At 36.3% G+C, this 15,127-nt stretch overlaps 2 protein-coding genes across 2 annotated transcripts; both read left to right on the top strand.

Annotated features, from left to right (window-relative positions):
• The first annotated feature begins 355 nt into the window (after positions 1 to 355).
• On the top strand, positions 356 to 9,126 carry LOC140801332 (signal peptide peptidase-like 4). Its single transcript, XM_073156386.1, has 14 exons — positions 356 to 617; positions 1,450 to 1,608; positions 1,688 to 1,799; positions 1,987 to 2,106; positions 2,547 to 2,698; positions 3,069 to 3,251; positions 3,993 to 4,027; positions 5,148 to 5,304; positions 6,160 to 6,213; positions 7,082 to 7,174; positions 7,255 to 7,397; positions 7,769 to 7,839; positions 8,367 to 8,450; positions 8,863 to 9,126. Exons 1-14 carry the CDS (start codon positions 477 to 479, stop codon positions 8,961 to 8,963), a joined length of 1,605 nt encoding a protein of 534 aa, XP_073012487.1. The 5' UTR covers positions 356 to 476; the 3' UTR covers positions 8,964 to 9,126.
• Positions 9,127 to 11,585: 2,459 nt separating this feature from the next.
• Positions 11,586 to 13,300, top strand: LOC140801365 (aquaporin PIP1-2). The gene is made up of 4 exons (XM_073156441.1): positions 11,586 to 12,119; positions 12,342 to 12,637; positions 12,729 to 12,869; positions 12,975 to 13,300. The coding sequence occupies exons 1-4, from the start codon at positions 11,789 to 11,791 to the stop codon at positions 13,068 to 13,070; spliced, it is 864 nt and encodes a 287-aa protein (XP_073012542.1). The 5' UTR covers positions 11,586 to 11,788; the 3' UTR covers positions 13,071 to 13,300.
• Positions 13,301 to 15,127: the final 1,827 nt, after the last annotated feature.

The following is a 15,127-nucleotide window of genomic DNA, read 5'->3' as shown; positions in this document are numbered from 1 at the left end:
GAAGCGATAAACCATAGGATTGGGATGATAAAATCCAACCTGTAAAGTGTGAATAATAATATAATGAAATTATAGGAGTGTTTTTGATAAATGTTCTTATAAAAATACAGTGGCCATTACGACAATATAAAAATTTCAGCGGCAATTATGTAAAAGTTCCAGTAGAATAAACGGGAAGTATAAGTAAAAGTTTGTTACGGTTGTTATATTATTAGGTTTCGGTTGACATTTGACGAGTCCTTCGGCGTAGTCACATGGTATGGTAGACAAGTTCATGGGTGGACGTGCTCTCCAGTAATGGACCTCCAGTTATTTTAGGTTTTTGTCAACTTGGTGCTTCCCTCCTGTTACCCTTTTCGCCCTCTCTCTCTCTCTCTCTCTCTCTCTCTCTCTCTCTCTCGTCCGCTTCGTCTTCGTCTTCGTCTTCGGCATCTTCCCGCTGCTTCGTTAATAAGGTTGCAAGGTATTGGGGAGTGATGGATTGGGGAAGGTTGTGGGTTGTCTCGTACGTCGTGCTCATCGTATTGCCGTTTCCTTCTTTGGTCAACGGGGGAGACATCATCCACGACGACGATAAGGCCCCAAAGCTGCCCGGATGCTCTAATAACTTCGTCTTGGTGATTAATCCCTGTTCTCTTTTAGATGTTTCCGTTTCCTTTGTTAGCTATGATTTCTTCGCTTTTGCCCGATATTTTGATTCAGTCGCGGGTTAACGAAATATTAATTTGATTTCTCTTATTTAGTTTGATCGGTTCCGTGCGCAAAAAATTAACTGGAAACACCGTTTAGGGTTTTCTAGCATCAATGTTTTTGTAGATAGTTATGATTGATTGCTTGTAAGTATTCGGAGGAAAAGAATGAAAGAATGGGAAAACCTGATGCTATGATTTAGTGATAGTTTTTTTTAATATGGAATTTGAGGTAGACTGTTTGTGTTGATTTTTGATATTAGCCAGCAATCTTTGAGAGTAGAATGTTGCACAAGAATTTTCCCGGTGGTATCTAGCTTGCTATACGTGTAAGTTGTGTGCGCGTAATTTTGTAAAGTTACTCAAAAGGAGGATGTTAGTATGCTACATATGTAATTTGTCCTTTTCTTTGCTTTGATAAAGATTACTTGGGTATTGAACATGACAAGCTTCTTAACTGCACCTCATTACAATCAATGAGGTCATGTCGGAGTGGATTGATGATAGACTTTGATTAAGAAAGGATGATAGACTTTTCTTCATGTATTTGTGAATATAATTAAGAGGGGACTTCTACCAGGATTCAAAATATTAAACAAGTAAGAGAAAGGATACTCAGCTACCCATTTGGTTCCGGCTTGTGAAACCTTGCCCTTTTTTATTGTTAATGCATTAGCAAAATTTGATTTTTGCCAACCGCTTCTTCCCCTGCATAGTTGGCTGTGGTGATTATATTTCGTGTTGTCTTCGTTTTTGTTAGGTAAAAGTGCAAATTTGGCTTAACAACACTGAAGAGAGTGAGTTTGTTGGTGTTGGTGCTCGCTTTGGTCCTACGATAGAGTCAAAAGAGAAAAGTGCCAACCGAACAAGGGTTTCCTTATCAGATCCTCCTGATTGCTGTACCGTACCTAAGAAAAAGGTTGGTCCATCTGAATTTATTTTGATAGGCTTGTTGCATTCATTTCTTTTGCAATCTTAAAATCCCCACAATTTCTTAGTTTGCTGGAGATGTCCTGTTAGTTTATCGAGGAGAATGCAAATTTACTACAAAAGCAAAGGTCGCAGAAGCTGCCGGTGCTTCTGCTATTATTATCATAAACAATCATAAAGGTATGCACTGCTTATTGAATGTTGTAGATAGAAGGAATTAAAAAATGCTGATTGTATCGGTGATATTCTCTATTCCTGGACATTTTGCATTTGTCACCATCTTTGACCTTACTCTTTCTAGTTTTTTTTTCTCTTTTTTCCACCTAAGCTTATTGCGACCCTCAAATATTTTGCCTCTATCCTGCAGAGCTATACAAGATGGTCTGCGATGAGAATGACACAGATCTGAATATACATATTCCTGCAGTTATGCTGCCACAAGATGCAGGTGCCAGCTTGGAGGAAAGTCTTAAAAATGGTGATTCAAGTAAGTCGTAGTATTTGGCGAGGCTCTGTTGTTTTTTGTTTTCCACTATGAAATATGAAGTGGTAAAATACAACTTCTAAGAATCCTTGTTTCATTTTTCATATTCCATGCTCAAATTAGTAAAGGAAAATTTTAATTATAACTTCTCAATGTTTGGAAACTTGTTATTCACCCTCTAGCAGATCATTTGATTCATTTCTTCTGTTCTTTTTGAATCTCTTGCATGTTTACTATGCAGAGCAGTATTCTTAGCTTTCAAGAAACTATAATTTAAAGCATTAATAACTAATTGAAATGCCATTTCAAAGTCTTCCACATGATAGTATGATACCAGTGGCATGATGCCATTAAAAATCTTATTTGTTGCTATTTAGTTATGGTTCTTATGTTATTATGGTTCCTATCTATTATCTTAATTCAATTCTTTACATTTCCTTCAGTTGCGGTGCAGTTATATTCTCCAGATCGTCCACAGGTTGATGTAGCAGAAGTATTTCTCTGGCTTATGGCAGTAGGTACAATCCTTTGTGCATCATATTGGTCAGCATGGAGCTCTAGGGAAACATTTATTGAACATGACAAGTTACTAAAGGTATCTGTCATTGAGTTTAGCACTTTTTTTTTACCGATTTTTAATCATTTAAATTTTTAGAGTAGTTGATGAGTTAATATAATACCAGAGCAGAGGTCATGAGTTCAAATCCTATTAGACTTGTATGTCATTCAAAGTATAAAAATCTTTAATCATTTAAATCAAGTTAACTTGTTGAGCCATCAAAATATCTTGGCATAAAAGTGATGGGGAGTGAAATATAGAATATAAGAACAACTGATCTTTAATAGCTTAAGTTTTTTAAATTTGTTGATTAGTTAATATGTTTTCCTTGGAGTATGTTACTTTATTCTTTTGTAGGAGCATTTTCAATCCTTTTGCAGTTTAATTGGTGGAATAAAGCTTTCAGGATGCCCAGGATGATGTATCAAACACGGAAGCTGTAGGTTCCAGCGGTGTGGTGGACATCAACACAACTTCAGCTATTTTGTTTGTTTTGATTGCATCCGGCTTCTTAATCCTACTTTACAAACTCATGTCTTTCTGGTTTGTGGAGGTTTTGGTGATTCTATTTTGCATTGGCGGAATTGAGGTTTGTTTTAACCTTTTTTATTGTTTCATACCAATTTCTTTTCTCATGACGATATGATGAATATATCACTATGTAATAGTAAATATTATGTGAACTTATTCATAAGTAAATAAATCAGTATTTCTAGCCATGTTTCTGAAGCACCTCAAGCTTAGGAAGTAGAAAGTTTATTTGTTACTCATGTTACTTTTAAAGGTGACCTGTTCATCAGAACTAGGGCGAAGGATTTTGTTTAAGTTATGTTGTTGATATGTGCCAGAGAACAAGGAATTAGCAAAAATTCTTGTCCTGAGTTGTTATATCCGAAGTGTCTGCGCTATATTCTCTAAGAAAATTGCAATAGATTTTGGTTTAATTTCCTTGCTCTATTTGTATTAGTGGCATTACTATTGAATGTTTGATACTTTGATTTATATAGCTGTTATGACTGTTTCGCATTGTTGTATACCCCTTGAGTTCAGGGCTATAGCCTTTTTGTTTATATATATATATATATAATATTTATACCACTGAATTTTTTTTCTGTTTTTTTTGTTTTGTTTGCTTCATATGAAGGAAAAATTAAAGGGAATACTACTTTTGCATCAAAAGAATTGAATATGTGTTGCAAAAAAATCCTTACTGAATCAACTAGCTTTGTAGTGAAAAAGGGGTTTTGCAGTTGTGTTTTCACTTTCATGCATATTACTTGCTCTTCTTTCAGTAATGTCTTTATCAATTGTGTATTCCTTGCTGCTTCAGGGCCTGCAAACATGCTTGGTGGCTTTATTATCACGGTATGTTGTGTCAGTTGATTTCTGTTGAAAATTGTTATGTAGTTAGTTTGAAGATTGAACTGGCAAAATATAGTGTTATAACTTGAAGAATTTAGTTTGTCCTGCACATTTACAAGTCTTGTTTATCCAAATTAATTGTACTTAATTATTGTTGGCAAATGTATTACGTAGGTTTTATTTTCCTCTGTAAGGCTGGAGTTATGTTGTTAGATGTCTTACTGAAGAGCATCCATTAGTGCTGCAAGTTTCCTGATCATTGCATTTTTTTTATTGGTCCCTTACATTCTCAGATGTCAATGCCATATATTTCCATTTTTTGTATAGGAGCTACCAGATCACATTTCTCCTGGTATCTGTGTTACTATGTCATCTCTAACCTAAGTCATGCATTATAAAAAGATCACTAATGTAAGGATGCAAATACAGAATAACCATTTAATATTAATATATTATCATCAGTATTAGATGCTACATGACAAGCCGGAGAACCTACCTTGATTACCTAAAGACAACTAGGTTGTAGTCTTATAGGTTGTCATCTTAATATAGTGCACATACGTTTTATTAGATTGGACCAAGTTACTGGGATGTGCAATCTTACATCCCCAACCATGAATTTTGTTATTCTATTTCTTCCAATTTTATCACTGTTTACATCCGAACTCCACAAAATAGAATTAAGTAGCAGGTTACTTTGTGATTGTGAAACATATTACCGAAAAAGCTGAACATTTTAGTGACATTTCAGAGAAAATATTTGATAATTGTTAAGGTGGGATTTTTGAACGTTTGTCCTCTATCATTTCCTTGACACATGTAATCAAAGATCAAGGTGGTAATTGCAAGCAAAGATTTCATGCTCATGAAGATGACACTGTTTCAAAGAATGCTTTTCTTTATCTATATGCTGACTTAAAATTCAAGATGTGCCTAAAGTAGGAATAGACTACTAGAACTTGTGTTGCATACTTTGGTTTTGTGCTGTGCTGCATCTTTCCTACTTATCTGGTAGATGATGTTATTTGTCTTATATTTATGGTTGCTAACCTGAAACCACTCATAACTTTCAAGACTGTGTGCTTTGAAGTGTCATTAACATAAGGTGGATTTGTATTTCCAGATGGTTTAAACATGCTGCGGATTCGTTCATTAAAGTACCTTTTCTTGGAGCTGTTTCACACCTTACCTTGGCTATCTCTCCGTTCTGCATTATATTTGCCGTTCTATGGGCGGTTTTTCGCCACATATATTTTGCATGGATTGGCCAAGATATCCTGGTAAGGATGTAGTACTCTTGAATAGCTGAGTTTGTCTACTACAATATAATCAATTATAAGCAGCTGCGCCATTGGCGCATTGTGCATTTTCAGTATAGTTTCCGCATTTCCTTTAACTATTATAGGTTTGGGACCGAACTATCATACGATACTACTTGTTCTCATCTGTGCTTTTGGGCACAGAGAGGAGATGAAACTTCTTTATCTCATACTGGCAATGCACTTATCAATAGTTAGGAAGAAAGGGTTGGTTATTTGTTATTATTGGTTGTAATTTGTTTCTGTCATATCTTTTGAGACATCATATTGGAGGTGTAACCTGGGCCATAATTTTCTCATCTTTGAGATGTCTCTGGCTAACTTCATATTCTTGGGAAAAGGCTCACATAGCCGGTAATGATGCACCTTGCTGTCTGGTTATACATTACTATGTGGTAGAAGACAATATCCAATTTAAGCTAGAAATAGTATCTTTTGCTGAAGATTGTGTTGTTCTGTCATAATTTGTGTAGTGTGGACTATTCTGTGCACTGGCTTATCAAATTCAATGCTGCTTATTTTGTAAATTTTACTGCTTTGACAAATTCAAAGATGGCTAAGTATGTGCCATCTGAATTCATGTTTTACATTTCAACTGATTATGGGATCATCACAACATTTTGTTCTCAACCAAATGACTTCACTCCTTGTCATCCAACAACAGCAAAGCTTTCAGTCCCAGCTATTTGGGACTATGAAGTGAAACTTGATTCTTAAAATGTTGTGCATTCCTTTTGAATCCTGTATCCTTTTAGATCGTTATTCTTAATTTCATGTGGGTCAATGCTCATTATTTTGCTTAATTTTTCCAATCAGGGTATTGCTTTAATCATTACAGTTCTTCAAATCGTGAGAGTGCCTAATCTCAAGGTATGCACTTTTGTCAAATTTTATGCTTTACATAAATCATACAGGTGCATTACTTATAATCTTTATGCATCTTTGATGTGAGGCAAATTTTATGTTTTTGAATGTCAAATGTAACATATCTAGTATCCTTTGCATAGTAAAGTAGGTTCAGAGATTTTGAGGTTTTATGTAGGTCCCAAAGAGAAGGATCTCCTATTGACATCATAGGCATTTTAATGGGCAGTTTTGCACTGAGACTCATTTTGTTTCAGCAATGAGCCATACCAAGGTCAAATGTCCTGAACATACTAGCTGAAAGTTTGAAAGACAGCTCAGAGCTGCCTACTTCTCAGGCTAGGTTGGGATTGAGTTAGATCATTGTTACATGGTTCAGTTTTCTTGGGCCCTAAATTTTAGGTTGAGAAAATCAGGCGGCTCGAGGCAGCTCATTGGCGACTCTGCGTCTACATACAGTAAGCACTTTACTTGGACTACCAAGTCAAATAGGCAGTAGTGAACTATGGAAGCAAAGGTGAAGCAGGGGAAAGAAAAATAATGGAAAAGACAGTTCATACTAATTTGAAAAGTTGATACTGGCCCCAGTGAAGATTGATGGATATTTTTTAGAGGCAGAAGAATAAACATTCTATTGGACCAGTCTTGTTTCACTTGGATGTTCATCCGAATTGTTTACAAAATCATGAGAAGTTTGCCCAGAAGCTTATTTTATTGATTAATAGTGTTAAAATGGATAAGCTGTATCTCTTGAGGAAGATATTAGTGTAAGATATTATTGTGTCTTCCCATACACATTATCCTTTCCTTGTCATTGGTACCGAACATGTCATGAATGTTCACTATTTGAAACCATTGTTGTTGGACATGACAGGTGGGCACTGTTCTTCTTGGTTGCGCCTTCTTGTATGACATATTTTGGGTTTTCATTTCAAAGAGATGGTTCCACGAAAGTGTAATGATTGTGGTAAGTGTTATCAAAAGATCGGTCTTATTCGTTAAGTGTGACAGTTGAAAGGTTACCTTACTTGTAGGCTGTTCTTAAAGGTTGCTCGCGGTGATAAAACTGGAGAGGATGGTGTGCCCATGTTACTTAAGATTCCTCGAATGTTTGATCCATGGGGTGGGTACAGCATAATTGGTTTTGGTGATATCCTCCTACCGGGCCTGCTAGTTGCATTCTCATTAAGGTTGATTTCGAATCTTATCCTGCAGTTCATTATCATGAATAAGACTAGTAGCTGACTGAAATTTTCCTTCATGTTATGCTGTTCTATCAGTTTCATTCCTCTGCCCTATCAAATTGTTTTAACTACTACTTGTATGAGCGTGACACAATTTGGATATTGTAAGGATAATAATGGTACTGTGGGCTTTCTAGTTGTATGGTTTAGTAGCTTAATATCATTCATCTTATTTATTTCCAGTTTTTCTGAAGTATGCATATTTTAGCTGGATGCCTGCTTTAAAAGGTTTAATGATCTTAAAAGATATATCACTTCAGGATGCTTATGAGGAACATTTAAGAGTTTGTAATGAATGTCTGTTTTGTCATTTCCAGATATGATTGGGCTGCAAAGAAAAACTTGCGAGCTGGATATTTCTTGTGGACAATGGTAGCTTATGGTTCTGGTAAAAGTTTTCTCTTTTCTTCTATAATAAGTAATGACTCTCTGAATTTGAGCATGTATGGTTTCGAATGGAAAATAAAATGGGATAATAGCAAACCTATTCTTTTAGTTGCTTTACAGGCGATTAAAGCTATTCTTTCTCTAAACATTGATCTTATTGTTTTGTCCTTGTTCAATAAAGAGATGAAGCTAGTAGAGATAAGTACTTCTGGATCATTAATTACAAAGTAAGAGTGGTTCCCTATTCTTTCCTTGTTTGACATGGCAGCGTAAAATGTAAGATAGTTCTGATTAGCTATCTGTATTCAGTTCAATACAATATAAAGATATACTCCTCCAATACTTTCTGCAGATATTACAATATTCTTCCATGACAAAGAAAATTCTCCTTTAGTTTCATTATTCTCATTAATAATATTAGCTACAATGATTATACTAATGCTAATGATAAATTTATAACAAGATCCTAGTTAGCAATTCTTATAATGCCATGTGCCTGAGCATTCACTCCATGTTCTTTTCTCTCAGGTCTTCTCGTAACATATGTCGCCTTGAATCTTATGGATGGACATGGTCAACCAGCTCTTCTTTATATTGTGCCCTTCACATTGGGTAAGTAATGGATTGATAAGCTAAAAAGGGACTGCCTTTATATTGAAAGTATTAAGAGATAGGGAATCCTATGTAGCAATGTGATTGTACTGCTACTCATGGGTGCCAATGGTTTGAGCCATAACATTTAGACCCTAACCAACTAGACTGTTAAATAAAGCCCTTGTCTGGCATAGGCCTGTGGGGCCAATAACCTTAAAACTGAATGAATTCAAGCTAGCTCCTTGTTTATAGCTTTTAGATTTAGCTAACTGATCTCAAGTTTGAACTGGCCCATATATTAAAAAAGAAAGAGGATTTCGACATTTTTCAGGTATCTCTTTTGAGTGCTAAACTGCTTTGCTGCCTAGTGGAGGTCCCCAGCTGAGTTCCATGGCTTATCTCATGTTAACTAGTTCTGAATGCTATGCAGGTACCTTTTTAGCGTTGGGGCTGAAAAGAGGTGAACTCAAGAGCTTATGGGCAAAAGGAGAGCCATATAAAGTTTGTCCCCACCTTCAACCTGCACAATAGATGTCTATACTTAGATTAAGCTCATGATATAGCGGATTGAGCCAATGTAATAATTTTACTACAAAAGGATTGAGTGCTTGATTTATGATCTTTGTGCATGTTCAAAGTGGTAGCAAACAATTACAGTGATGGCATATATAGAATTAGTAGTCATACAGATAAATCATCCCAAAATAAATTGTGATGGTAGACAGAAACATCAGCATCTTCCAATTTAAAGCCTATAGCTTCTGAAGATTGTAGGTACAAGTGAAGGATCAGTAAAGTTATGCTCAATTAATTGCATTTGATAGTTGATTGAAACTATTTGAAGGGGCCCATAGAAGATCAAAGTGCAGGGTGTTGACAGAAGCGTTATAAACAAGTCTTTCTTGTAAGAGTTATATATAGAATACTTCGGAACAGCATCATAATTAACTATATATATTCTTCCTTATCTCTTCGTAACCTCCATGATTAGTGAATATTATTAATAGTCTTCGATTTCTGGGGCGTCATCCAAAGGATGAGTTAAAGATAGACAATTCTGTGAATGTTACATAATTACTTGAAATAGATGAAAAGATTGGACTTTCTATCAAGTTCAAAGGAAAGCCGTAAAAGATATTGGAGAGAGTATTAGCTTGTTAATCCCCATTAATGCGATCATAAATATATGCACAAGGCTTACTTCACGTGCTACTAAAAATTAGTCGTCTGGCCCTTCGAGAACTAGCTACGTGTCGAACAGTAATAGGCAGGGCGGTTAGCGTCGTGAGGTAGTGCCACGTGCTCCTTAGGGAGTTGGTTTGGGCGGTCGAGTAGTGACGTGTCCTGTACGGTGCGAGGAAATTTTAATTGCTCCTTTTCTTTAAGGGGAGTTTTTCATTTGACTCCTAAATTTATGATAAAAATATCAAAACCCACTCCTCCTCCTATGTCATCCTTGTGGATTTATGAAACGATAGGACGTAAATTGTAATAAACACATAGTATAGGGTGCAAAATAAAAAAAGACCTTTCCTTCGTTTTCTAATGTTTTTTTTCTCATGTAGCTCTTTTTTCTCTTCTGATGTTAGAGTGGGTCCCAGCAGTGGGGGATCATGTGGCCAGAAATAGAGGAGCGGCGAGGTGAGCTGTCTGATATGATTGTAAGCTTTCTTTAGTGCTGGGGTTCTGATGCCCCACCTAATTGACGGTACATGTACCGCAAGATTCAATGCAGCGCCGGATGTAGGAAAACCAAGAGAAAAAACACTTCTTTCATTCTTTGCTCCTCTCAGTGGAAAATGACGACATTTAGGACATAAATTAGTCTAAGATTAGGGGACGCATGCATGTCGATATTTGTTTTTATATTTTAACGTGCAGTCAAATTTATTAATTTCTTTGACTTAATTGGATTAGGTCGGTTCGTTTTTCTAAGGAACTTGATTACGATGTGCTGAAATTTGAGGAGGAATTTTATTTTATTATATTTATATATATATATATATATATATATATGTAAATAATATAGTTTCTAGTTCAAAACTTTACCAGTGAGAACTTTTGTAACAAAAAAGCGCCATTTTTAATAAAATTTTAATCTAATTAGGTTTAGGATTTTTACATAATTATCAGTTAAAACTTTTAAAATATTATAATTATCAACAAAAAATTTTAACTCTTTCAGATGTACTGTTATAGTTAATTTATAACAGAATATCGATAAAAGATTATTATTACTATTAAAACACGTATAAACTTATGCGAGAAAATACTCTCTTTTTAAATTTAGAGTATAAAATATTTATCAATAATATTATAAAATAAGATAATATTTTTTATATTATGGCATTGGATATAATACTAAATTTATACAAGATAAAAGACTTAATTAACTATTTCGATAGCAATTATAATATTTTAAAATTTTCAGCGGTAATTATACAAAATCTCCTTAGGTTTTAGTCGACGAGGACTCAAGTGAAAAAAAAAATATATATATTAAGAAGAAAAAAAGAGAGGATATATAGCCGTTGGCCAGCATGCGAAGTGAAGCAGGACTTGTAAGTTGTATCACGCGCGTTACCCAGATGTCGCTTTCCGTAACGGTCGGTTCGCAGACGAGAACCGAATTCGCGGAACGGATCGGCTTTTGGGCACTCATGGTGAACATAAGGGAAATTTCACCGAAAATTCAAAGTTTGTAAACATATATTGCACATTTTATATGATTAGACCCTGGAATAATTCATATTCTTCTTATAATATTTCACGTCAAACATCTTTTGCCCTTCCCTTGGCCTTTTGCCACCCAATAAACCCCCCTAAATAACTCTTTAACCCTTCAAATCATTGGATGTTAAGACTTAAGACCCTAGTGTAATTGTCTGGACTAATTACTTCTTGGTTTATATGCACTTTTAGCCATCTATATTCTATATATTGCATGTTAATGTGCAGTTATAGATGGGACTAATAGAAAATCCAAGAAGAAAATTGGAAAGAATTTTAGGCATAAAAATTAACATAAGTCTACAAGAAAGATAAGACCAACCGACCACCCTGTCCACATCCTACTCTCCAGAACAATCTCTAAACCACCAATCCGAAAAGATACCAATTTTATTACTTTTTAAAAAAAAAATCTTATCTTTTGAGCCTTATTAGAGCTTGCTAGAAATAATTGAAGCTTAGTTTTAAGCTTAGCTTAGCTCAGGTAACCACAAAACAAAAGCCCACTTCTTTTTCCCATCTATTCCTCTATAAAACGTTCCCACTCAGCTCTCTTTATTCCTCACAAGCCTTTTTGTTATAGAGAGAGAGAAGAAGAAGAAGAAGAAGAAGAAGAGAAGGGAGAGATGGAAGGGAAAGAAGAGGATGTTAGGCTTGGAGCAAACAAGTTCTCAGAGAGGCAGCCCATAGGAACAGCAGCACAAAGCGATGACAAGGACTACAAGGAGCCCCCACCAGCTCCCTTGTTCGAGCCAGGGGAGCTCATGTCCTGGTCCTTTTACAGGGCTGGGATTGCAGAGTTCGTGGCCACCTTCCTCTTCCTCTACATCACCATCCTCACTGTCATGGGTGTGAGCAAGTCCACCAGCAAGTGCTCCACTGTGGGTATCCAAGGGATTGCCTGGGCCTTTGGTGGCATGATCTTTGCCCTTGTCTACTGCACCGCTGGCATCTCAGGTAAAAACCATCTTCCCTTTATAATTTATGGTGATGTTTTGTTTTGGTAATTGGGCAGGTGGGTCTCTTCATGCTCATGTAGATTTCTTCTTTTTCTTGAAAAATAAAAAATAGAAAATTAACATCTTTGATCTCAATGCTTTAAGTGCACAATCAAACAAGTTCTAAAATCTTTAGCTATCTTTATGATTCTTGATGCATTTTGTTTTGGTAAATGGGCAGGTGGGCATATCAACCCGGCAGTGACCTTTGGGTTGTTCTTGGCAAGGAAGCTGTCCTTGACCAGGGCAGTGTTCTACATGGTGATGCAGTGCCTGGGAGCAATCTGTGGAGCTGGGGTTGTGAAGGGGTTCCAGAAGGGGCTCTATGAGAGCAAGGGTGGTGGTGCTAATGTTGTGGCTCCTGGATACACTAAAGGTGATGGCTTGGGTGCTGAGATTGTTGGAACCTTCATCTTGGTCTACACCGTCTTCTCTGCCACTGATGCCAAGAGGAATGCCAGGGACTCTCATGTTCCTGTGAGTAGCAATCCATTTCTGACCCCATTTCACTTTACAATATTTTCCCTTGGAAGAATTTGTCTGATGATTCTTGAAAATTTTCTTGCAGATCCTTGCTCCCTTGCCTATTGGGTTTGCAGTTTTCCTTGTTCACTTGGCCACCATCCCCATCACTGGCACTGGCATCAACCCAGCCAGAAGCTTAGGAGCTGCCATCATCTACAACAAGGACCATGCTTGGGATGACCATGTAAATTTCTCAACAAAGGCCACTAAATTATTAATTTTAAAGGAAAAATTAAGTCCTTACTAACTACATCCTTAATTTGTTGGTATTTTTCTTCTCCATTTGCAGTGGATTTTCTGGGTAGGACCATTCATTGGAGCTGCACTTGCTGCCTTCTACCACCAGATAGTAATCAGAGCTATCCCATTCAAGAGCAGGCCTTGAGCCCATCAACCCACTCTGTGCTTATTGTGTTGTGGTTTATTTGAGATCTTAATCTCCTTTGTTAATCTATCTATCCTGGTGTTTATGGGCCTATCTATCTGTCTATCTATGATGATGGCCTTCTTCTCCAGCTTCAGTTTCATGTATCGCTGCACTCTGTGGTTGTTAATCAAGTGTGTAAATTAAGTACTACGACTACTTTTATAAAGTTTTCTTCAGCAGCTTCTAGAGTATATTATTTTTTGTTGATAGCCTTATCTTTCTACCTAATTCTATGATCACAAGTCCTAACATCGAGTTAAATTAGCCAGAAAATGGTACTAAAGAAAGATATGGATGAGAGAGAGAGAGAGAGAGAGAGAGAGAGAGAGAGAGAGAGAGAGAGAGAGAGAGAGAGAGAGAGAGAGAGAATATTATTGTTTGTTTAGTGAGGGGGTAAAGATGGTGGTAGTAGTTGGTAGGACAATGATGGCAAGTAATGGTGGCCTGGTGGGGGGAAGTGTTGCTGGATAAGAAAGGTAGGTTTTTTTAGGCAGACTGGCCTTGCACTTGCATTGTCTACTTTTGAAAGCATTTGCTCCTTTTTGTCTAGTCTTCAAGCAAAAGCAACGGCCCCATGTGTGTTGCAGTACACAATTCGAGAGAGAGAGAGAGAGAGAGAGAGAGAGAGAGAGAGAGAGACTATTGGGCTTCCAAAATTGGGCCTGGAGAGTCATCCTTAGTTTTTATGGTGACAAAACCTTAGGGTTTTTTTAAGGTCCAAGTGATACCAATAAGAAGTGCTCCAGTGAGGTATTTTATTGGCTAACGGAGTGCCTTCGGTCAGTGCCTCGTTATGTTGTGTTCTTCCTCTGTCCTGTTGGTTGACATTCTTCGATTCCAATTGTCACGTTGCCCTCATCCTCTCGTTCTTTTCCTATCACGACGGCAACCTGTGTTGCCGATGCTTTTGTCAAACCCTAGGATTTTATTTTATTTTGTGTTTGGCCTCGTAGTAAAGGTTTTAGTTTTAGGTTTCCCTTTTCTTGATTAGCTAGCTCTCACTCTTTTATTATTCGAAGATTCACGAGGTCACATTGTTAACTATTGATTTGACGGGATCTATTGGCCGACTCAAGGCTCTCCATTCTTGCGTATCTACCTATATGCCCTCGAGCTTGATACATTGTATTATTTATAGTGATGTTTTATTATAGATCGAGCATGAAGCTTGTGACAAAGGACCGTCTCTCTATCCTGCTCTATTTTGTGTATCAAGCTATATTGATGTAATCTTGAAAGCGCCCGTGAGCTTTTCACCAAAAGAAGAAAAAGACTAATATATCTAAACATATTCTCATTGAATTAAACATAGTTAGGTCTCATTTGTTTTGAGCTTAAAGACTTCTAAACTGGTTCAGTAACTAAACATATTTTTATCTTTTTCATATCTAATTAGAGCTTAGTCTCAAACTAAACAAGGCCTTAAAAATATGGTGTAAATTGAATAACTGCCGAGAAATCCGTTTTTCTTCTTCGGTTTTCTTCCATGTATTCCACTCCAAATTTGGCATATATTTTTCAAAAGCAAGTACTCTTTATTTTGTGTATAAATACCTTTCAAATATAACTAATTATTAAAATTTTACAAAGTTAACTGTAAAAAAATTATAGAAATACTCTTATTCTTATTTCAAGTAAGTGTATGTATGACTTTTCATCTGATAAATTATTAAAATTTTTGATTTATAGTTCGACAAAAAATAACCCGAAGGGTATTCATGCAAAAACTAATTTGGGCCTCCTGAAAACTATTGAGCCCATTCATGCTTAATCCAATCCTAAGTTAATTCTCTCGGCCCAGCACTGCCTTGCTGCTCCAATTTGGGCTTAGAAGGCCGAAATTGGATGCTTCATATCTAGGCTTTGAGCCCCATAATTCGGCTTTAAATTAAGCCAACTAAATTAAGCGAGTTTAAGCGTATTAAGCCGGGACCTTTTTACATTAAAAAATAATAATAATTAAAGAATTTTATAAATCATAACTCTCTCTTTTATCTATTTTGTGACACAATAAT

This window comes from Typha latifolia, chromosome 14 (assembly GCF_019914945.1).
Source record: "Typha latifolia isolate L0001 chromosome 14, TyphaL0001v2, whole genome shotgun sequence".
Classification (NCBI taxonomy): domain Eukaryota; kingdom Viridiplantae; phylum Streptophyta; class Magnoliopsida; order Poales; family Typhaceae; genus Typha; species Typha latifolia.
Note: the sequence above shows the minus strand (reverse complement) of the source record. Positions and strands in the feature narration are given on the sequence as shown.

What these genes read in the sequence shown, in the direction of transcription:
- LOC140801365 (XM_073156441.1), top strand. Translation starts at nt 11,789, where the DNA reads ATGGAAGGGAAAGAAGAGGATGTTAGGCTTGGAGCAAACAAGTTCTCA. An exon ending in CTGCACCGCTGGCATCTCAG is followed by an intron (nt 12,120 to 12,341) that starts GTAAAAACCATC and finishes GTAAATGGGCAG; the next exon opens with GTGGGCATATCAACCCGGCA. An exon ending in ACCATGCTTGGGATGACCAT is followed by an intron (nt 12,870 to 12,974) that starts GTAAATTTCTCA and finishes CTCCATTTGCAG; the next exon opens with TGGATTTTCTGGGTAGGACC.
- LOC140801332 (XM_073156386.1), top strand. Translation starts at nt 477, where the DNA reads ATGGATTGGGGAAGGTTGTGGGTTGTCTCGTACGTCGTGCTCATCGTA. An exon ending in TTTGCATTGGCGGAATTGAG is followed by an intron (nt 3,252 to 3,992) that starts GTTTGTTTTAAC and finishes TTGCTGCTTCAG; the next exon opens with GGCCTGCAAACATGCTTGGT. An exon ending in TATTGTGCCCTTCACATTGG is followed by an intron (nt 8,451 to 8,862) that starts GTAAGTAATGGA and finishes AATGCTATGCAG; the next exon opens with GTACCTTTTTAGCGTTGGGG.